Source organism: Anolis carolinensis, chromosome 4, assembly GCF_035594765.1.
Source record: "Anolis carolinensis isolate JA03-04 chromosome 4, rAnoCar3.1.pri, whole genome shotgun sequence".
NCBI classification, from domain to species: domain Eukaryota; kingdom Metazoa; phylum Chordata; class Lepidosauria; order Squamata; family Dactyloidae; genus Anolis; species Anolis carolinensis.
In genome coordinates, this window is record NC_085844.1 from 70,228,058 (window position 1) to 70,252,403 (window position 24,346).

The 24,346-nt window shown below is 37.9% G+C and overlaps 1 protein-coding gene across 1 annotated transcript in view; it reads left to right on the top strand.

Moving 5' to 3' along the window:
- Nucleotides 1–23,875, top strand: part of znf407 (zinc finger protein 407) — a 394,840-nt gene extending 370,965 nt beyond the window's left edge. Inside the window, exon 9 of the mRNA XM_062980599.1 lies at nt 21,428–23,875. Within this exon, the coding sequence (XP_062836669.1) occupies nt 21,428–22,785 (1,358 nt within the window). The 3' untranslated portion in view covers nt 22,786–23,875. The remainder of the gene's footprint in view (nt 1–21,427) is intronic.
- The last annotated feature ends 471 nt before the right edge of the window (nt 23,876–24,346 follow it).

Below are 24,346 nucleotides of genomic sequence, written 5' to 3' on the forward strand. Positions count from 1 at the left end.
ACCATAGCAACATTTCCTTTAATTGTGGACAGATACCAAAATGAATACCAATCTGGCTCTGTTATCAACATCCCGAACCCCCACTCACTGCTTGCATGCCTAATTGCATGTGTACATAACAATATATGTACATAATGGAAATTATATACTTGAATACAACCATTCAACCATTTGGCTAATGGACATGAAATTACACATGTCCGTGTGTGGGAGAGAGAGGTCAGTAAGAAGTTGAGGTTTGTTTCTGAGCGGACTCCTCCTCTGGAGTTTCCCCGGTCCCTTTGTGCCCCCCCCCCCCCGCGGACCTACCAAGAGTTTGTTTCTGGTTGATGTAGCAGAAGATAATTGAGCAATTATACTCAACACAAGGTGTGGTTGTCACAGGATAATCACATTACTATGCGTTATGAGTTATTCATATAGCTGCTTAGAAGTGTTTACCTGATGCTCTATAAAGAAATGCTTTGTGCCATTCAGCATAAAGGACTTCCATGCCATTCCTTGGAAATCCCACAATTACTATTTTTCTTTAAAGCTATAGTGCAATTGCATTAGCCCTTGCTTATCAGTGGGCCGGTTTCAGAAAGCATTGAAAATACGGTTCTAATTTATGAACGACAGTTCTGAATTCACCTCATAATTCACAGGTGTGACCTCACTGAACATGGTGATTAATGGGTGTTATGTCATCTCCAGGAGTTATGAGATTTTCTGAGATTTTTAATTGCTTTTTAGTGAAAGTCATTTGAGCAATACCGTGAATGCAATTGTCCTCTGAGAAGTACATACTAAGAATGAAGCTGTACCAGAGACATTTTGAAAACATTGTATCTCCACACAACATTTTCCTATACTATCATATTTCCCATTACTGTCCTGCTGAGAGCTTGAGACATGAAGTTCCATGTCATCTCACCTCTGAACTCACCAAGCAGCTTTTGCCACCCTATGATCCCTGACATCTCATGCTTCCTTTTACCACCTTCTTGAATATAGTGGTAATAGTCCTGATTTACCATATATTAAAATATTGAATTACTTCCAGATACCTGGGCAGGTATACCCTTTCTTCCAACCATGATTACTTCATATGTATTTCTCCAATCCGGACTACTTCATTTCCCACTTCAATTAAAAGAAGAAAGTAGAAGGCCATGGATTTTATGTAGTTCAGATGTCCATTATGCAGTATCTACATCATTTGTTTTTGAGTGGGAAAATTAAGTGTCAGATTATATCTATCTGAGTTAGCAGCATTCCATCTATCTGTAGCTTCTGAAGTTTTTTCATTAGTTACGTTTTCTGTTAAGATTGCTTCTACTTGCAAGTATCTTACAAATCAGGTCTGGAAAACCAATGAACTCTTGATGTTTAATTTCATCTGCCCATTGAAAGATCCCATATCAGCCAGTATGGCCCATGCATTCAGGTGGAAGACAGCTACCTGAGTTGTGGTGAAGCCACCAGCTGAGAAATTTTCAAAACATGCATCAGATCTCAGTAGGGAAGCCACCAAGCATTGGGACATCTCAGTTCTTAGGAAAATTTGTAGGAGCGGATCAGTCTGACTAGAAGACACTTTAAAAGGCAATCATTGTTTTATTGACGTGTGACCTTGATTTGACAGGCACCAATCCTCTTACAAATAGAAATCTAAGCTGTGGTGTACTTGGGTATTGTAACTTAAAGGGCAGGATTCCTTAGTTCATGGAAGGTTAAATAGAATTCTGTAGTTTTCATGTAATTTTCAACCTTTTCAATCAGTTGTTGGAACCATTTATTAGAAGGAGAATGTTGTCATAAAACAACATTTAAGGAAAACCATAATCTCATTCACAGAGGTGAACCTTGTTTGAGCTGGGATGCTCAGAAGAAATACCCTACCTCACAACCTCTGAGGATGCCTGCCATAGATGTGGGCGAAACGTCAGGAGAGAATACTTCTAGAACATGGCCATATAGCCCAGAAAACATACAACAACCCTGTGATCCCGGCCATGAAATCCTTCGACAATACATTAAATACTTGTTTGTTTCTTGAGGTTTTCTTAAGGCCCAGACTATCTACTTACCTGTATGTTTGTCTAATATTGGTCATGTGTGGAGTACTTTTTCTCTGCACCGAGTAGCTTGTCAGATAGATTAGAAGTAACCTCAGGATGAAAAAAATCTGATATAAAGGCTATTGCCTTTCATTAAGTATTTGGTACATTAAATTCCTTTGATATAGCAAAGGGCTGCATTTGATACAGTCTAAGCGGGCAGTCTCGTTCTCTCCACTCCTTTCAACAGAGCAAATGCATCAAAATCTCCTCTGAAGAGATGGTATCCCCTGCCACTGGAGCATGTTTTTGGAACTGGTGCGAGTTAACATCCTGAGGAGACCCCTAGTGCTGTATCTGTTTTCAGCCAAAGAAATTAAAAAAGATGATCAATGAACTAATAAATCCAATACTTTTTCCAAAGTGCTTTAAAAGTCCTCCCCACCCTGAAACTGCAATCTGAACTCGAACCTTTTCTATTTCAGGCATGTGTATTTTCAGCTATATAAAGAGTTTTTTGCTTCACCACATTGTTTGTGGCTGAGACAAAACCATGTATTCCTTGCTACATTCACACCAAATTGGGGGGATCATGAGAATATTTCCTCCTCTTTAAATGATCTCTTGTTATATCACTTCTTCTCATCCTCCCTCCCCTTCTTTTTGGTGGGTGGGGTGGAGAAAATAAAATATAGTAGGTAAACCAATTATTCAACCAAATTACTTTGATCAGTGGGAACTGACAATTAGTGTTCCAGCCTCTCAACAGTGAAATCCACACAATAGAGTAGTCAGATATATTCTGCACTGCAAATAAAATGAATGTAGTGGATTTATTTTATGCAACAAGCACGGTGTATGTGGATAGGTGGAAGCAGAGGATGAATAAAATCAGATTTGTTCAATTGTTTTCTTATTCCTTCAGTTCAGCATGTTAGAAGTTAATTGTTTCATTTTTCTAATTGATAGTTAATGTATTGTGACAGCTCTTTTGACAGAGCTCGAGATGACTAATGTCAGCACTTAGAAAATATTCACAAGGGAACATGCTGATCAGTTAATCAATGGCTCTTAGAAATTTGCTATCCTCCCAGCCACTGTTTGAATTACCAATTGCAGCAAACCAAGTACACATTGGACAAGTGGTACTTGTAACATTGTGTATCTTTAATTTTTTAATCCTTCCAGAAAACATATGCACTCACACATACCATAAGGTAAAATGTAAAACATTTACAAAGCAGAAGCACATGATGGGGAGGGAGTTATTCCCCAAGCTCAGGCACATCATCAGCACTTCCATGAAATAGCTGTGAAGCTGCAAGAGCATTCTGGGTATTGTCATGCAAATGAGAACACCAAACACACCACTTTGTTTCAAAATTGCTCTGCACTGACAATTAGCTTTTAAAACAGAAGTAGGTTTTGTCAGGCTTAAGCTTGCAACTATAACCCTACACACAGTGTGGTACCAGCTTTCAAATGGGAGGGGGAGGGAATGAGAGATAGAGAAAAGCCTGCATGCAGAAATCCTGATTCAACTTTTCAGTGTTCAGATTGTCATAAGCTTCCACAGCAAGGTTTACATCAGTTTTATGATATGGCTGCTGCTGAAATTGGGACTTTTTATGCATATAGATGGGGGCCTCTTCTCCAAACATGCTGGTATTTAAAGGAGGGACAAGTGGCAACTCTGTGGATTATCAAAGGGGTGGGTGGGGGAATCAAATGGTAAACTCTGGTGGCAGACTCCATATGCCCTCCGCACTGGGCCATTGGGGAATAATAGCAGAGTAGCATCTGCTTTCATCTCCATGGCAGTAGAATCTTACAACGGTACTGAGTGGCCCATTTGGTAACCTGAAAAGCCAGTTCTGGTACTATTTGCTCTGCAGCCTGGTTTCATAACCTATACAACTTGTGCTTGGTGCAGGTTGGCCTACTACAGATCTAGTGCCTGAGCCTACTAAAATTGTGGACTGTCTCCCCATTACAAGTTCTTAACTTTTTGCTGAGGTTTGATCTCATAACAGGTCATTTTTGCTGATAATTATCTCTGAAAGATGTTGACCTAAAGCACCAGATACATACAATTATATTTGCCAAGAGTTTTGATGCCCTCTGCAAGATTCATAATAGTGAGGTGCTCAGCTTTGGTTTGCTTCACAGATTCCGCCAAGATCTTTGTTGTTGGTAAAGGATGCATTGGCCTCCATCGCTTTGGAGGAATTATGGATTTATCTCTTGATACTTCATGGGTGAGATGGATGGAAACACAGACACCAAACCCTCTCCCATAGCTCCAAGACTTCCCTAAAAGCTATCACAGATCCATGAAAAGGACATGGATCTGGATGAGGCTTATCCTGGGCTCCCTGCTGTAAAACAAAGCAAAGCATCCTAGATGTATAGTGGAAGTGAAGAGCAGTTAATGGCTTCGAAGGGGAATAATTTGAGGCGGGTGGGGATCTGTGCGAAACCACTGCATTTTGCTATTGTTTTGAAATGTTTGGTGAGGGTTGGCCAAAAAATTACCCAGAAAAAAATACTTAAAATATTGTGTTGGGGTTTAGAGACTTTGGTATGCCAAGAGGCTCACTGGGTGGTGGACATGTGGGCAAAATTGGCCTCTATTCCTCATGGTCTATGAGTTGGTCTCATAGACAATAGATCTGTGAGACCAACTTTCCAATGCCCTTTTCTTTTATCTGCCTTCAGGCTGGTAGGGTCAGAAAATGATATGGAGGCTTTCTGCACCATTTATGTTTCATTTATTCATTTCTTTTTTCTTCTCTTAAAGAATTATTTTTAAGCATTCAGGGTAGGCTAAAAATCCAGCTAAAGAAAGAATGCCAATGAAGAACTAATGAGCTAGTAGTAGTTTCTATAAAAGAGAGAGGAATATTATTTTGGATGTGACCCAAGTCTTAGCTCAAACATGGTCGTTTTAAAAAATTGCTTTGTGATGCTATTGATTTGTTGAGAAATGATGGACTATTACCAATCCATAGGGACAAGTGGATGAGATAATGATGATGATTTCAATCCTTACAACATATCCACTTTAGTGAGAACAATCTTGATTAATTTTCTTTTATCCTACTCTTTCAACTGCTTTTAAAGTGTCCCAATATCTCTTTCCTCCTTTGATTTTCTCTCTGTTTCCTCAGCTTACTTCAGTTGCTGAAAATCAAGTTCCAAGTGCAAAACTAGTCTTCACACAATTGAGTAGGACAGAAAGGGGGGCAGCAGGTAGACTCTTGCCCTTCCCAGTAGGTTCATGCAAAAGGAATTACAGTAGAGTCTCACTTATCCAACATTCGCTTATCCAACACTCTGGATTATCCAATGCATTTTTATAGTCAATGTTTTCAATATATCATGATTTTTTGGTGCTAAATTCATAAATACAGTAATTACTATGTAGCATTACAGCATATTGAACTACTTTTTCTGTCAAGTTTGTTGTATAACATGATGTTTTGGTGCTTAATTTGTAAAATCATAACCTAATTTGGTGTTTAATAGGCTTCTTCTTAATCTCTCCTTATTATCCAACATATTCGCTTATCCAACGTTCTGCCGGCCCATTTATGTTGGATAAGTGAGACTCTACTGTATCATTAATAACCTTTGTCATCTTGACTACACTTGGATATTGCTTGTCCACATGTGTCCCAGTTTTCTTCTGAGAAATATTGGAGGACAATGTATTTACTATGTGCGTTAAATTCAATCTCCCTGGAGAAGTAAGGTTTTTTTTTAGTTGTCTAGGTCTCAGTATGTGTGTTGTTACAAACTAGAGTAGAGCCACTGAATCAATGGATATTTAGTATGTTGGCACTGTGGAGTCCATGGGCCTAGTCTAGTTGGAACTAAGAATGGGATTTAGGTCACTGATATCAGGAGGCACCTATGTCCAGAAAGATAATGATTTTGCTCTGCTGTGATGTCATCTAACTAAAAATACAATTTGTCACTGGAATCAAAGGATGGGAGAAATCTGCAGAGCATATTGTTTAACTAGAACTCCAGGCGACCAGTTGATCAAACAGAACAGATTAAAATTGCTGGCTCAGTTTTGGGCATTCACAGACTTAATTGGCAGTCCCTTGCCCTCTTGCACTTAAGCCTGTAGCTTCCTTTGTCTACACGCATGATGCAAAGTGACAATAGCTGAGGTTTCCTTAAAAGGAAGCATGCAGTATGACAGACCCATCTGTGGCTGCCTTCTGAAACAAAAATGCCCAATTCTGTTATTACTGCCTTTTGTTTCTGCACAATGCTTTCCATGTGACTGTTTAACGAATGCTTGCTGGTAGAGTCCATAAGCTACAATTTATCTCACTCCTTGCCTTATTGTGTCCCTTCTCCCCAGGTGTCATCCTTCCTTCCCTCCTTGCCAATTCATGCACCTTTCTTGCTTTCTGTTACTCCTCAAAACGCCGCTAGCCATCTTCCCAGTTACAAAGCTGCAAACCTAAAATACAGTATAAGGATTGTAGATCAAAACTGAACTGCATAGAAGCATTTAATCAGTTATAAGTACACAAGGGGATGGTTTGTGCTAAGTTCCAGAATCTGTAATGATTTTATTACATTCGTGTCAGTTTTCATTATGTTCCTGAATGGGTGTTCCCTGCTTTAAATGTGCAATATTTGTATCTAAAGAAACAACAAGTGTAGGCGCAGTTGTTTAAATGCTTTATAAATTTACATTCAAATTTATCAGGAATAATTCTATTTGAAGTCACATTGGACCGAGTGTGTTTACTGAAAAATACATTTGAGCTGAAATGCCTGGACCAGCCCATTAATCTAAGGATCTGCAATATAATTCTTCTTTTTAAGGGAGTTGACAGGAAGGGTTGTTTCCTTGTTGGTGGCTTTCGTGAAGGCTGTCTAGAGAATAAGAGCATGGAGGTTTTATTACCCAAACAAGTCCATGAAGGAGGGGAGAGGGGAGAAAGAAAACGCCAAGGTTCACTGTCAATGGCTTGTTTTCCTCTGCTGACAGCAGTTGCAAGACCATTTCCTGAAAGAGAAGCAACCCGAACCATTTTGTACTTCAGGGGTTAAGAACAACACCTTAAATTCTGCCTGGAAAATTGCCTGCCTGTCGGTGCAGGTCATAAAGAACCTGTTACTTTCATTGAGAAGTTCTTTTGCTCATAAGCGGGCAGCCATGTTCTGTGCTGCCTTCCGTCTGCAGTGGTTTATGATGGCAAAGTATTGATACACTGCAGTATCTGCTTATTAAACAAAGAAATAAAGAAGGACAGAGAAAAGGGATTTCTCAGAGTTACTAGGCAAGGGATAGACGCTTCTTAAAACACAGCTGCATCTTAAATACACTTGTGTTTCGTGATCACTACCAAAATGGAAAATATTCCAAAGATGCTGAGTGCCCTCCATGTATAGTAATGAATGAAAATGATGCAACAGTCTTGCCCAATGGATTAGATGCCTTTCTTATTTCACTTTAACTGTCTCTAGAGTTGCTTTGAAAATTGGGGAAGCAGTGTTTGGGGGGTAAAGCTTAGATTCTTTCCCCTCTTCTTTCCCTTTGCCTTATCTATCTTCCCCATCTACTTTTTATGTTGGCAGTACCTATTCTGTCTATATTTTTTCCACTGTAGGGCTAATAGTTCAGCAGGAAGGAGCGGAGACCAACAATGACAGTGTACCTGCTAAGTATGTGCTAAATATAATTTAGCAATTAGACCCTAGGCATCCTTTAGTCAAAAGAACCCTGGGCTGAGATGAAAAATTGAACTACTGTAGTTGGATATTCTTTGGTCACAAACATTAATGGTGTGAAGCCTATGCTGGTTTTGGTTTTCCATTACAAACAGAAAAATACAGCCATGAAGCAACAAAATGCATTATGTAATCATTTAATAAAGATCAATAATATGATTACTGCTAATAGTATTAAAACAATCACAATGAAACAAAGTTAACAAAAGAGATACGAGCTTTCCACAACCAAGTCCATTCCAGAACTGTTAAATTATAACCCTCAAATATAGAAACTACCATATTTTGGTGGACATTTTGGTTGCTGCATTGTTAGCTTGTGATGTTCCACCTAAACCTGGATTCAAAACGGTCAGGCTCCTCCTCATTTAATCTGCAGTCTTCATTTAATAGAATTAAAGTAAACATAATTTGTCCAAAGTTGACCAGCATAGACTTTCTGTATATATTTCAGATTTCAATATTAACGTCAAAAATACGTAGTATGATTTTACATAGGATTTGTGCTACATTGGAACAGTAAAGACAAACATCACTTAAGTAAAATAAGCATTAAATATTAAATAACAAAAAAGAAGGTGTAAACACTAAGCTAATCTGGGAATCTGCTATTGCGACAAATCCAATGAAGTGATTTAAAACCAGTATAAAAAAGATTAGGACTTAGAATACACAAAGCTCATTCCAGAAGCATGTTTAAGAACTGGTCCAAGAGTCCAGAAGAGCCTTGACTCCCAGTGTGACCATCATCCCACTGTCTTTGCTAGTTAACTTGTACCCAGTATGCTTTATTATGCCAATCATTTGCCTTAGTTGATAGCCAAGACTGTTTGGACTGGCAAAGACAAACTGCAGAAGACTATATACAATTGAAAGCAACAATAGCAATACCTGTCTCCGATATTTCCCTGTTGGCTGTGGTCAGTCCAAAACACTGCTATGCGTGACCATCTCCAGTGAATGTGCTTCTTAAAGGTGATGAATTCATTTGAAGCAAGCTTCTAAGTGGTGTTTAACAGCATGTCAGTGTTAACGAATGTGTTTAAGCACCACATTTCACTGACTGGCAGTGAAAAGACATGACAAGTTGGCAAGGATTGTTCACTACTGACGCTAGAAAATCAGCTCCCCTCCTTTCTCCATTTGATTGGCAGCTATTCCTAATGCTTTGTCAGGTAGCAAAGTAAGGCAGCAAAGCCCCACACACTCGGCCGTGTGTTTTAGTTCAGAAACACTCTGTTGACAAAAGTTAATTGGGTAGTTACTGCAGCAAAGCATGTCTTGTTTCTTAGTATCAAATCAGAATATTTCTGCATCTTCTCTGGAAATTAAGAGCTCATTCGCAAGTGCAAATGCATCATTTGGTTGGTCACTCACCACTGACTCCTAGCAGAATGTGAGAAATGCCTGCAATGAAAATGGAAGGAACTGAAATAATATCGTACAGAGAAGTTATCCAATGGATATTCTTTCCCTTCACATAGTTGTTTCACAAATGCAAAGCAACATGGTAGTATGGTAGTATAGTATTTACATGATGAACATCCACTCACTGATACCATTTACTTTAACTATGGATTGCCATTAGTATCTGCTTGATTGTAGTCTCTGTGTTCCCATTTCTATTCAAATTTGGTCAAATATGAACAAGTGAACGTGGATCAGGACTTATTGTAAAGTCCCAGATTTTGTTCCTGTTTCTTCTGATTTTATATTGAGTTAGAATGAACTGACTTGGGGAGCTGTTATAAAACATGTCTGAGATAAAGAAAATATTTATGGATTGCCAAAATAAAATCATAGAATCATAGAATTGGAAGAGACCACAAGGGCTATCCAGCCCACACCCTGCCATGCCCAACAGGTGGGCATCCAATCTCTGCTTAAAATCTTACAGTCCCAGGCAGCATATTCCACTCTCGAAACATCTTTTACTGTCCGTATCTTTCCTAATGTTTAGGTGAAATCTCTTTTCCTGCAGTTTGAATTCATTGGTCCATGTCCTAGTCTCAAGATTAGCATAAAATAAGCTTGCCCACTCCTTAATATTATACCCTTTCAAATATTTAAACATGGTTGTCATGCCCCCTCTTAATATTCTCTTCTCCGAGCTTACACCCTAAGGTTGCTCATAGGGCAAAAGGAACAGGAATAAAAGCTGGGACTTGCTGTCTTTTCAATCAGTTTGAATGTACCCTGATTTATCCATTGTTGGAGACCAATGTGGAGAACACAGATTTGATGGGAAATCAAGTAGATGCTTAATCAAAGACATTCTGATTTTGAACCTAGATTTCAGATCTCACAGAATAATTGGCCAAACTATTCCAGTAGCCATTATTTTTCCTAAATTCAAAATCTATGAGTCAAGTGATGGCAAAGTACTATATAGCATGAAGATTCATTGCTGTATGAGTTTGGTTTTTTGACATCTATGACTATTCTTGCCTAATATTAAAATAGTTTAGGTAACCTATTAAACATTTCACAGTAAACCAAAATTCCAGAATCACAGTATAAACCATAACACAATCTAAAACATAATCACATATAGAACCATTTCATCATCAGTTAATGAAAATATTAGCATTCTGTGAACTTTCATTTTGTAATATTTTCTCCTTTATGATCCCTCAGTATTGCTGAATTTTTAAATTTGTGAATTCTGTTATCTAATTCTAAGTGTCAGCTCCATATAAAATGTTCTTTGCCCTAATTATCATGATTTGAGAAGATATTCTAGGCTATACTACAGTATTTTGTCACTTCAGGTGAATGAGTTGTCTTCCCAGAATCCTTTGCAACATGACAGAGTATGTGTTGGTGCAATTCTTGCACAGCATGCCTTTTTTTTCACTGTGTCCTAAAAATATTTTTCTGCCATGTGACTCTTGGTTTATTTGTGCAGTTGGACTGCCCTGGAGGTAATCACATAGTGTCAGCTTCTGTTAGCCTATTATTTGTGAATCATAATAATATATCCATGTATTTATTCAAAAATCTATGTCCCACTTTAGTCCTTTGTTTGGTGTAATTCACAATGATAGAAAAGCAAATATCATAAAAAAATCCATATTGCTAACATAATGTCCAATCAAATAATTGTCTCAAATCTATTTTCTACTGATTGTTGTGGTTTGTTTATTTAAATCTTAGAAAAACCAAACACCAGAAATCAATATAAAAGAGAATCAACTATTGGAGAACAAAACCATGATGCTTCTAGACTTATAAAGTGTTGGATATTGGATAATTTATCTTAAGGAAACATTATGGATCAGCTGGAGCTTCTAGTTTTAAGGGCACATGCATTTAAACCCATGGCAATGTGTGATAATAGAGATTGTATGAATAAAGATGATCCTGGTTGTACTATGATCTGATGTCTCTCTCCTTTTCTTGCGTTCCAGTATCTCCTAGCACTTTATGGATCGTCATAAACACCTAAGACCGAAACCTATACCAAGGACATACTATCACTTCCTTCTACGCCACCAGAAAGTGATAGTATGCCCTTGATATAGGTTTATTTGAAACATAAAGTCTTGGAAAATACTGGAATACATTCTGTAATGAATCTGAACTAATGCTGAAAACTGTTTCATAACATTAGTTTTGGGAAAGCCAACAACATCAATACTAATTCTACTCTGGCTCCCAGTATGTTTCTGAGCACAACCCAAAATGATGTTTTTTGTGCTTTGGGTCCTGAATATCATTGACAATTTTTCCATATTTTAGGGGTTTCCAGACTTGCTCAGTGGTTACAGCCTTCTTGAGGAACTGTGTTCCTAGGGTGGTCCAAGCAGACCCATCTGGACTTTAGTATTCTAGCCAGTCTTGAGAGGGACATACCCTGTTTCCCCGAAAATAAGACAGGGTCTTATATTAATTTTTGCTCCCAAAGATGCACTAGGTCTTATTTTCAGGGGATGTCTTATTTTTCCATGAAGAAGAATTCATATTTATTGTTGAACAACAAAATGAACATTTATTATATACTATAAAGTAGTTGTCATCACAAACCAGCATAACCAGACAAACTATGAATCCTATCAAGAATTTCTTGTTACTACCATTATTTACATGTACAACAATCTATGGTACCTCTTGCAATTTAGGTTTCACAAGGTTTCCACGCTGATTTCTCTCTATTCTAGTTTCAATGTAGTCATGAATGATGAATAATATAATATACTATAATAATAATATGATAATATAATAATAATATAATGATATACAATATATTAATGAGATAATATAATAATAGGATATAATAATAACAGAATATGATAGTAATATGGTATTAATAGGATATGCTAACAGAATAGCATAATAATATAATAATAATAGGATAATATAATAGAATAATAGAATGGAATAGAATGATAGAAAATATATTAATAGGATAATATAAAATGGAATATAATAATAACAGAATATGCTAATAATAATAAAATAATATGATAATATAATAGAATAATAGTATAGAATATAATGATATAAATATATTAATAGGATAATATAAAATGGAATATAATAATAACAGAATAATAATATAATAATATGAAAATATAATAGAATAATAATAGAATAATGATATAATGATATAATAATAATAGAAAAATATAATATAATGATATAAATATATATTAATAGGATAATATAATAATGGGATATAATAATAGTAACAGAATATGATGATAATATGGTAATACAATAATAGTATAAAATAATAAGTTTCATGGCATAGGATAGGAATAAGGATGAGAGGAGAATCCCTATGCGTCCTGTACCTTTAAGAAACAGAAAGAGCAGGACGAGTGTAAAGCCTTCTTCCTTCCCTCCCACCCTCCCTTGCCCTGGCTCCAGGAGCCAATCAGAAGCCTTGGGGGCGAAGGGAGCATGGCCAGGAAGCATGGCCTTGTCTCCGAAGGAAGAAAGGGCAGCGCAGCAGCAGCCACGGAGGCTGGGGGACAGGCAAGGCAAGGCCAGCAAGCACTTTCTCTCCCTCCCTCCGGTGTGTATGAGTGCTGCATCTGCCTGCAGCCATGCTTCCCAATGGAACTCTGCTGCAGCCTTAGTTGCTAGGTCTTACTTTCAGGGGAGGCCTTATATTTGGCAATCCCCCCAAAACCCTGCTAGGTCTTATTCTTTGGGGAGGTCTTATTTTAGGGGAAACACGGTAGTTTTTTATCTCTGATCTATGTACTGTAGAGTCTCACTTATCCAACCTTTGCTTATCCAACGTTCTGGATTATCCAACGCAGTCTGCCTTTTAGTAGTCAATATTTTGTAGTCAATGATGTCAATACATTGCGATGTTTTGGTGTTAAATTTGTAAATACAGTAATTACTACATAATGTTACCATGTATTGAACTGCTTTTTCTGACAATTCGTTGTAAAACATGATGTTTTGATGCTTAATTTGTAAAATCATAACATAATTTGACGTTTAATAGGCTTTTCCTTAATCCCTCCTTCTTATCTAACATTTTTGCTTATCCAACGTTCTGTCGGCCCGTTTATATTGGATAAGTGAGACTCTACTGTAATTGCTTTGTTATTAATTGCTACTTTTTTACTTTATAGATTTTAAAATATATTTTGAAGTCATTTTACTATTGTCTGATCCGATACTATGAAATGTTATGTTCCCAAAATAATCATTTTAGTTACACAAAAATAAGAAATGTTAACATAAATGAATCAATGAAATAGCTTCTGTTAAGTGAATCAAAACTGATAATTGTTTTACAGTTCTCACTGTAGCTCAGTGTAAATGTGCTTGCCAATTAATTAAAAAAAATTGTACAATGGATAATTTTAAGCAGAACGTATTCTTAAATTTCATAATGTTGTGGACTGCAATGCTTTAAAAAAATGCCAAACATCTCTAATTCAGCCCTTGACTTTGTACTCTAAGGAGCTCTGTCCTTGAAGTTGCTTGGGAGCACAATGAGCAGAACTTATTGCTGATGTTTTCCAAGCATTTTAGTGGCAGTATTTTGATAGTGGAGTGACCTCTACTACTATCTCTAAACATTTTCAATTTACAGGCTCTAGAATTTTTGCTGTCTTTGACTCTCATTCTTTTGAAGGGGTCAGGCCTTTGTGATTTTGCCACAAGAAAGAAAGAGTTTTAAATGCCCTGTAGACATGACTAGCTTAACAGGAGTGCTGCAGCAATGAACACACACAACATACAATATGTTTTAATACTTATAGACAAAATTCACATTGTTTTAAGTGTACACAAGCAGCTGCTGTCATTTGGCTGTGAGCAGATGTTAGACCTCCAAAAACATCACTGATAATTAAAATACTAACAGTTAGTGTTTTACCCCAGCTGCAGGTTCTGTTTACTGTAAATCTGATTTTAATGGTGCCTCTGTGCAGTTGTTGAAAAGTGGTTTGTTTTCTACCATACATAAGAAAGTGTCTGCAATGAAGACAAATGGTTATTTCCTATAATTTGCTCTGGAAAGATATGACAATACAGTGCAGTGTGCTTCCATTTATAAAGGAAGCACAGATAGGAGTAGCAAGTTATGACAGTAATAATTTTTAGCACACTAACAAGAAAAGATAACTAGGCAGTTTAAGCATAAGATCCCTCCCCCACTCCATTCTTAGCTGAATCACCTGGAGAGTGCAATAGCCTCTTCTAAATTATTGATTAATTTTTGTAGCTGTTAGGCCCATACATTATTTATATGGTAACATCACTGTACGTGATGCTTTGCAGTCTGACAATTGCAGAGTGAGAAGGTTTTTAGGAAAGACATTAAGGCTGCCATTTGACTTCATGGTAAAAATGTTGAGAGCCTGACATTGGGTTCAACCAGAACACCCTTTTTTCTGGCTGGACTTCAGCCTCCCAGAAGTGAAGGTGATGGACTCATTATATGATGGACTCATTCTACACTGCGAAATCCATGAATGTATGGGATGGTTGTGTCTTCCATATGCTCATCTAGGCATCCTTCTTCTCTTCAAGGCATTGCTTAAAAGTTATTCAAGCACTGACTGCCCAGTAGGCCATCCACTTTAGCAGGGGCTAGGGACACAGAACCCCTGTGATAGTGGAAAAAACATGAATTAAAAGAAAATTGGGAGGACACCTCTTTGGGAATCTCTAGTTCCTCCTGCATTACTTAATTAATATGTTATCTCTACAAATCTCTAATCCTTTAGTGTCACTGTGCTCAATTTCTGTCTGAATTTGACCATAGAGTCATACTGGAAAACCTAGGGATTCCCGAGACCTCTTCACATGGGGTTTTTTTGTGCCCTTTTTTCCTTTTAGACTGGGTCTGCCAAGCGTTATCAGATGACGCTGGTGTGGCCCCACCCACATTTCTCCCAAAATGAATTAGGAAGTGTCACAAAAATGCTTCCTCCTCCATGATGGAGAGGAAAGTGTTTTTCAGGTAGCTCTGACTGAGCTAAGCACACTTTCCTCTCTTTTTCCCCATATGATAGGGGAAAGGGTGACAAGGCAACACGTGTTGCTACCCTTTCTCCCATATGATAGGGACAGGGCTCTTTCTTCCAACCCCACCATATGATGGGGGAAAGAGGGAGGGCGCGCTGGGCTTTTGCTAGCAACTGCCGGCGAAATGGCACGGCCCCATGGGCCATGTGAAGAGGTGGCTGGAGATAACAATCAAATCCATGATCAACCAAATTCACAAAAATTAAACTTGTAAATGTGAAAGACAATACTGCAAAAACTGTTCCATGGAAATGGAATCCAAATGTAGATTGAGTTGAAATGAAGTGGGCTGATTTTCTTTGGGGCACATAAGTATTGTGTGGCCATATGGCTCCAACTTTAGTTCTGATGTTGAAATAATTTCCTGTGGTAGTCCACTATCAAAACCTTTCAGTATTCTCAAGGTCTTTTGCCCAGGGACCACATCCTTTCATCAGTATTGACTCATGGAATCAGCATCATAGGAGCAGTGAACTCATCCTGGTTTTAGTCTGAACTTTCAAGGTGCTCTTCAAGAAACTTGACCTATTTGAGGGATGGTGTTCAACACCTTAGACAACTCTTTTGAAGTTCAGACTAAAACTTAAGGCAGATTCATTGCCGTATTGACACCATAGAACTCTATGAAGCAGTTGCGTAATTTAACCAATGAAAGCAAATGTATAAGGCTAGTTTTGTTTGCATAGTTACCTTCGGACAGATCTAAGGCCTTCTACCCATAACCCCATATGTTTCTACTGCTGCCTAACTGGAGTTCAATTGTTATTAACAGTGCTCTGGATTTTGAATAGGCACAAATATAGAGCGAAAGGGAGAAACGTGCCAAAAGGAAGGTTTATCAAGCAAACCCTTGTTAGGGCGGCCTTCCATCTGGAAATCTATGTCCTCTCTGCGAAAGACCATGCGGATCCAGAATTGGTCTCTACAGTCACTTTCTGACCCACCGCCAAGACTCTACCCTTGGAAGATAATCATACTTGGCCATGAGTGATTGCCTGTGATAATATGTATCAGTCTGACATGTAGTGTATTGCCTTTGTTTAGATCCCTGGATTATTGAAAGACCATGCAAATGATATGTCAGAAATCAACTCTCCTCTTTCCTTGTTCCTAGACATGTATCTGACACTAGTTAGTCACACTAGTAGTTTTCCCCAAGATGGATGGATCTATTGTGCTTTTCCTGCATTTCAGGGGGTTGGACTAGATGGCCCATGTGGTCCCTTCCAAGTCTATGATTCTATGATTGTGTTTTTGTTTAAATTATAATTATCTACATTTGTGCCCTATTCAATGTTCGTGCAAATCAATTTCTCTATGAACTACTGTTTGAATAGTGCAGTATGATCCTATATCCTTTGGGAATATGTTCCAAGACCCCCGATGAATCCTCAGATAATGAGAAGCCCAATATATTTTCTATACTTAAGCCAGAAGCATACTATAGAATAGCACCGGAAGGCCTAGAGAGGTACGCAAACAACTCCAGGAGGGAATTTTTTTTTTTTGGATTGTGGGTAAATAAAACTGTGGATATTGAGTCCACAGATAATGGGGGTCCTACTGTATGTATATTGTTTCTCCTTTTTTGGGTCATGCATATGGTGATCCAAATGCAGAGGGAGCATTGGGGATAGGAAAGTATTCTCCCTGTTATTTCAACTTGTACCTAGCTTATACTAAATATACTAGCATTCTATATGTCAGTCTTTATTTTTATAAATATGAAATATTTTCATAAATATTCTTCCAAAATGTAGACCCTGATGTGGTATTATATGGATGATGGCTTCGTGTTCCCATTGTAATAAAAAATCTTATGTAAACATCTATTTAGAAAAATAGACAAGGTCAGTTAATTATTTTTAAAAAAAATGTATTTATCATCTACCACTTAGGAGTCCATTTCCTTGATTTCCTTGTGATGAGTATGCAACGCTTTGCCCAAATTTGTGTGCCTGATAAGGAGAATCAAAGCCAAAGCAGAGGTTTACATGCAATATTGCATTAGCCCAGACTTTCCTGACACGTTATGCATTACTTTTGGAGACGGAGTCTTTTTAATGCCATCTTTATCTGCTACACGATGCATGAAATCTACTTTCTGTTTTAGAACTGCAAATGACCCCTGACCCCTTTAGTGGAGACACAATGTGACCTTTCTATTGTCATCAGCTTTCATTCTCTTGAAAATTCCATGAATTTTTATTACAAGTTTTTTTAAGCCAAGCTGAGGCTTCAACAAATTACTTGACACAGATGAGATGAAGTTGTTGAAGTAGTGTTAGATAAGTTTTACAGCCAGCATGTGTGCTACGGAACAGTACAAAGCCAGTGTCCTACAATGTCATACACCAGTAACTGCTGAGCCTACTATTGGATAAATACATCATTTTATGGAACATTGATTGTTCTATAAACCCAATGGAGTATTATGCTCTATGATCAAACCATTTAGATTGTGTGTAGAGCACAGAAAATGCCATATTCAGGATGGTACTAAAAGTGCCATTTGTGTATTTTATGGATGTCATTACAGGGGAAACTTCCCTCTGTAGGCCCTGTTTACTGCAAAAATTTTTAGACTGTAATGACATTTTTCATTCACAACGTATGCCTTCAAGAGAGGGGGCCCTTGTTTTATTTGTTTCATTCGAGTTGACTGCACAAATCCTGTACATTTTAATTAAATGTGAGCTTAACAAAAGAATAAGGTATTTATTCTGGGAAGGTGGGGAACAGGGAAATGAAGACTGGGGGGGAAAAACCACAATGCACATGTACTAAAGTAAGCAATCAGATCCGGGGTTCAAAAACACAGCTGAGCTAGACCATATTTGCACTCTTTTCATGAATCACATCAAAGAAACAACAAAGCATATCTTGTAAGCTTATTTTGCAGAGTAGGTGGCCTTTAAAATTAAATGTAAGGTGCAAATTTAGATTTAATATTGAGATTTAATGATTTTCGGTTTTTAAAATAAGAATCGCTAAACGTATCAGTTGATAAATAAAGGATCTGTTGAAAATGCAGATATTTTTGGAAAGAACCCAATTCTCTGATCACAGCACCCAGAGATATGAAACACCTCTTTTGGGTTTTTTTCTCTCCCCACCGTTTAACCCTTTTGCATCATTGTATTTTGTCAGTTTGGAATGTATTTCTGTTCATTTTTACTTTGTAATGACAGGTCATCAGCAGCAAGTACAGCTTTATAATATTAATATAGCTTTGCATTTTACTTTTATATTTGGCACAGCAAATAGTCTTTATTCTTTTCCCCATCAAGTGCTCCGAGTATATTTTTAAATAGGATCTCAGTGGTAAACCATCTTTTAATTTGCATAGGGGACAGTGCTGTTTACAACCTAGTGTACTATAAATGTGTTGACTAGACAAGTTAAAAATATGCTATGCCATAACTAACCCTCAAAAACACCTTTTAAATTGCATTTCTCCCCCCTCTCTCAGATTCCCCCCTTTCAAAACAAAGGAAATCCATTCAATTCCACATATTACATTTACCATGAAGATCACTAAAATTGAAGTTGATGTTCCCAATAAATTTTTGGTCCAGTTAAAATTTAAACTTACAGTACAGATTCCCATTAGTTTAACTGACACTTGAACTTCTACACAGCTCAACATTAATTCATTATAGTTGAAATGGAAGAATCTTCAGTGGGTGAATCTTTTACAATCTGATTGAGGCTGTTACATTTTATAGGATCCATTTTTCAAAGCACTACTGACAGCACTCGAAGTTATTAAATTGCTGAATCAAAAGATGGACCTGCAATCGCATTTATGAACTGTGATGGAATAGCTGGGATTGCACCGAGCCGAGGTTAAGATGTTGGTGTAGTTAAGCTTCATCACACCCCTTTAGTGACAGCAGTATTTACCCATGTAGTTTACTTTAATGGTCAGGAAGTGGCTTAACTCACCTCTGGATTCAAATAGATTAAGCAAGCAGTCAGAATGGCATAATTATCAGTGCTGCAAGGAATTTACAGGATAACTCATCCCCCCAGAGACTTCCCATTCAATTGCCGAGCAAAGACTGGAGATGCATAAATTCACAGATGCAGCATTCAACCTCAGGAGCTAAGGGAAGGAATGTATTTCTTTATTTTCTTCCCTTTGTACTCCACTCTGGTCCACTACCCGAACATCACAATGCCACATCATGTGCATCCATTGTAAGATTTTGATCTCTGGGATTATTTTTGACGGAGAGGTACATAAAAATAGGATTTGTGGCACTGTTTTGATCTGAGACCATATCATTGGAAGGCTCCTCTTGCTTCAAGTCAACAAAGCCAGACTCCCGAGAGCATTAATTGCGTTGGTTCTGTTATGAAGCATGGATGCATTTTGATTATTTTCTTAATTGTCCCTTTGTGCTGTTTTTCTCCTTTCTGCTCTTTTTTCAGATTGGATGCCTGGGTATGTTCATGCCCATAGACAATTGGGGGGGGGGGGGGTGGTTATAGGAACCATTGTGTGTTTTCTTACAGATTTTTCTTGCCAAATGTAATTCCTCGGTGATTGCCTGATCAGTCATGCTGTATCACTTGGGGAGGGGGTGATAGTTTAAATTGTTAATTTTCCCTTCTAAAATAGCCATTAAGGCTGTGTCATTTCAGTTTATATTTTACTAGTGAGCCCATCACAGGGATATCTGTCAACTACAACATTTACAATACCAGATCTGTCAGCTGTTTTCACAGAAAGCTAAATTTGAGGATTATTGTTTTATTTATTCATATACCATTTTATCTCGAAGGAGATGTGGGTGTCCACTCACACTTTTGTTCTGCCTGTTGCTTTGTGACCAATGTACAGAAATCTCATAATCAGGAATCCTGCTAAGGTAGGATTTCGAATCATGGACACTCAGCAACTAGTTGTAGTGAAACATGGTTGGGGCTTTGCAGATGCATTTGCCTGATTGCAGTTACAGTGCTACCATGATTTAGTTGACTAAAGCTAAAAAGCCCCATGCAGATATTTGCACTCAATATTCAGCAATGTGGAGGAACAGGCCGTGTGAGCATGGCCACATCACTGTCACTCATACAGCCCACTGTGTCTTCAAGCAAATATCTGAATAGCTGCTAATAATTTAAACATGGCTAATAATAAATCAGATTCTGTTTATCATATGTATTCAATTTACAAAACCTTATACAGTGTTCCGTCACTACTTCGCAGTTCGCTTTTCACTCCCTCACTGTTTCACGGTTTTTAAATAAACACTAATTGTATAAACCATAAAATAATATTATAAATCCCTCTTTCTACTTCCTTCCTAAGGAGAAGCCGAAGGAAGGAAGGAAGGGAGGGAGGGAGGGAGGGAGGGAGGGAAGGAAGGAAGGAAGGAAGGAAGGAAGGAAGGAAGGAAGGAAGGAAGGAAGGAAGGAAGGAAGGAAGAGAGAGAGAAGCCGGAGGGAGAGAAAAGGAGGCTGAAGCAGCTTTGTTTTTGCCTCACAAGGCATGTGCGTGCTTGAGAGGCGAGGAGGGGACAGAGATGCTACTTGCCAGTGAGATTGTAAACCACACAAACATAGTGTAACCCCTGCAATAAGTGAGGGAACACTGTATAGGATTTATTTAAATATCTACTTCAATTGAAAATTAGGTGTGATAATGATATATCCTTTCCTTGTTACTCTTGTCACCAAGCACCTCTTCACTTGGGCTATTTTTCGGAGGGGGGGGGGGGAGAAGCAGTTTTGCCACAGAGCACGATGGCTCCCATCACATCCCAGAGAAGTACTTCCGGGGTGGCTCCATGGCAAAACTGCAAAAAAAACAAAAACAAAACAAAACAAAAAAAACGCCGTCCCAAAAATAGCCAGCGGCAAAAGATGGGAGGCATCTTATCTTTCCATTGACATCTACAGGGACAGCTGGCTGCCTGATGCTTCTACCTATGTGATGAGGTAGGAGGAAAGCCGGGACGATGTAGCACATGGGGCGACTGGTCCCCACACCCCATGAGAGGACTCCGGCGCAATCTGTGGTGATTCTGGCAGTGCATGTGAGGAGGTCCTTAGTGAATTTTTAAATTGTTTTGACACTTTTAACCATCTTGTTTTTCTTCTTCTTTTTTCTCCAGGCATAGTTTCTAAGTCTTATGAATGTCGACTGAAGGGTCAAGGAGCTACATTTGTGGAAACCACAAGTCCTTTTACCAAAGCGGCTCTGGAGGAAATTTCCTCAGTAAGCGACAAAGTTCTTCATACTAGGAGAAGACACCCACAATCAAGTGAACAAGTTCAGCAGGTGATCATTATTCAAGGATATGACAGTGATTTTGCAATGGATGCCTCAGTGGAGGAAACAGCAGCAGCTACCCTTCAGACTCTGGCAATGGCTGGCCAAGTGGCAAGGGTTGTCAATATTACTGAAGATGGACAAGTTATAACTGCAAGTCAAAATGGATCTCATGTGAGTAGCATGATTCCAGGACAAATACTCACAGAACACCTGTCAGATGGGAAAACACAAGTGGTGGTTGTTGAAGGACCACTTGGTGGAACTGGTATGGAAGATGCTGTTTCCATAGACACAGCTTCTGATCCCTGTAATACCATTGTCCAACAGATAATGACACAAAAAATGTTAGATTTACCATTAATTACCAGAGTACATTCTCCTGAGTCCACCTCAGCATTGAATGCTTTGCTTTGTGCCGTAACGGAGCTTGGTGAAGCAGAGAACAAAGCAGAGGACCTAGATAGGGAACAGCTCCATCATAAAGAAGTAACACAGACATCAGATCCAGAACCAGACTTTGTCTCTAATGACAACGTGTCCGAGGAAACACAAATATTTCATGATGTCCAAACATCTGAGTTAGAAACAGAATCCATGGAAGTAGTAACACAACTTGTGCACCCATCTACCATAATTGCATCTCAGGAGAGAGGTCAGGTTGCCTTCAAGAAGATGGTTGAAGGTGTCCTACAGTTTGCTGTGTGTGATTCATCTGCGGCAGACCAGCTCATGAAAGAAGGCGTCACTCAAGTTATTTTGAATGAGGAAGGAACCATCCATATGGTAGCTAGAGAAGGATCTCAGATAATAATGCAAGAAGCAGGCAGTCATACTCTGAGTGTCCAAAGTGAACATATGGACTTGGTTGGATCTGATGGAAAAATTTCCCAGATCATTGTCACAGAGGAAATTGTTGAAGCGATGGTTCAGGATTCTAACAGCAACTTCTCTGATGGGGCAACCCATTACATTGTAACTGGAATACCACAGGAGACAGAGGATGAGTCTGGGATATATTCACATACTGTGATAGAGACCAATGAACCACAAGAGATTTTGCAAGACAGCCCAGTTTTAAATTCCAACAATATATCATCCAGTGGAAATGATGAACATCTAGCTAGTATGGTTATATACACAGAGGATGGTTCACAAACAGCTGCTATCCAAAGCCAAACAGATAGCAATGAATTGTAAGAAAAATGAAATATCTGTACCTTGTATATTTGACAGCAGGCAGTGTTAAACAGTGGATGCTTCAAGACATCACATATGATTTCTATTGTGATGATATTTCTCCATCTATCCTGGTATTCAATAGATTTGTGCGAAGTTAGCATCAGCTGGGAAAGAGAAATCTTTTTGTATTGCAATGGTGGTCTGAAATGGCTCCAAACATTGAAAAGTTTATAAAATCAAATCGAAATAGACATAGATGACACCACCAAAAGTATCAATTTAATTGTCTTTGGTGAGATGGCTTTTTAGGGTTTATTCTGTTGTCATCAGTTCATTGCATTCTGACTCAGTAACATTAACTTTGTCTTTTCTCCAAATTAATTATGTTAAACTTGACTTGTTTGACTTTGCATATGGAGAGCAAACTAAATATTCATGCACCTGTCGTATAACCTAGCTGAGAGATGGAATGACAATTTCTAGATTAAATTTGCATTGTACATTCACATTAGTTTTACCGTCTCAAATGACCAGCCATTCCAAACTTCTCTAAACAGAACCTAATTATTCCTATTGAAAACTCAAAGAGTTCCTGATGAAATAATTTTGATACTTGTTTTATTGAATATATTTGGCCTTGTTTTCATCTTCCACCCATTGAAGAAGAGAACACTGTACTAATCAACAGTTACTATAACTGTAGCTATGTGGAAGTATTCACAGAATAAAACCCATGCTTTAGAAAGATCGTTATGCTTATGACTTCAGTTTAATTTTATGTAAATGACTTCTTCATTGAATATGTTCATACAGTGTTTTGGTTACCTTAAATGAATTGTCTTTCCCATATATACCATTCTGTAGTTCATTTATCAAATCGTTTTTGGAGACAGTTGAGATCCTGTAGACATAAAATGTTGCCATTGACCTGGCATTTCTTTCGGGATGTTAAACTTCTGGTTAACTTCTGACTGTTAAATATAAGTTCCTGTTAAAAAGAGACAAATTTCTGATGCAAATATTTCTCTTTATCCTAAGAAATGTTAACTATGATGCAGATGAGGTTATTTTGTTGTTGTTTACAATAAAATGAAAGTGTTGAAAGATATATTGTAATTTTTTTTTAAATTAGGTTGCCATCATAAGCTCCAATGAGTTCAGCATTAAATCGAGTTTATCACAGATTTTGAACAAGAGCTTGAAAGTAACATGTTGGAAATACTGTGCTATAAGAAATGATGTCCATGTGCTCTCTTTCCTAATAGCAAAAAATAACAATGCTCCTTTTGTAAATAACAGAATGAACCATAACCGTAACTAGTTATAAAATATCATGTCTCCATTCCTTCCAAAGCATTAATGCAGGGAAGAGGAGATCACAGCATGGAATTTGGGGGCTTTCTATTTTTAATTTTTAAAAATGACTGCTTAAGCAACATACAATGAGTAAGGCATTACCCTTTTAGAAAATTTTGGCTTTTCAAAACAATATTCTGAAGTGATCACAGTCCACCAACTACATATTCAGGGTACCAAATGCTTGTCTATTCCCTTACTTTTTAGTTATATTCAACCCAAA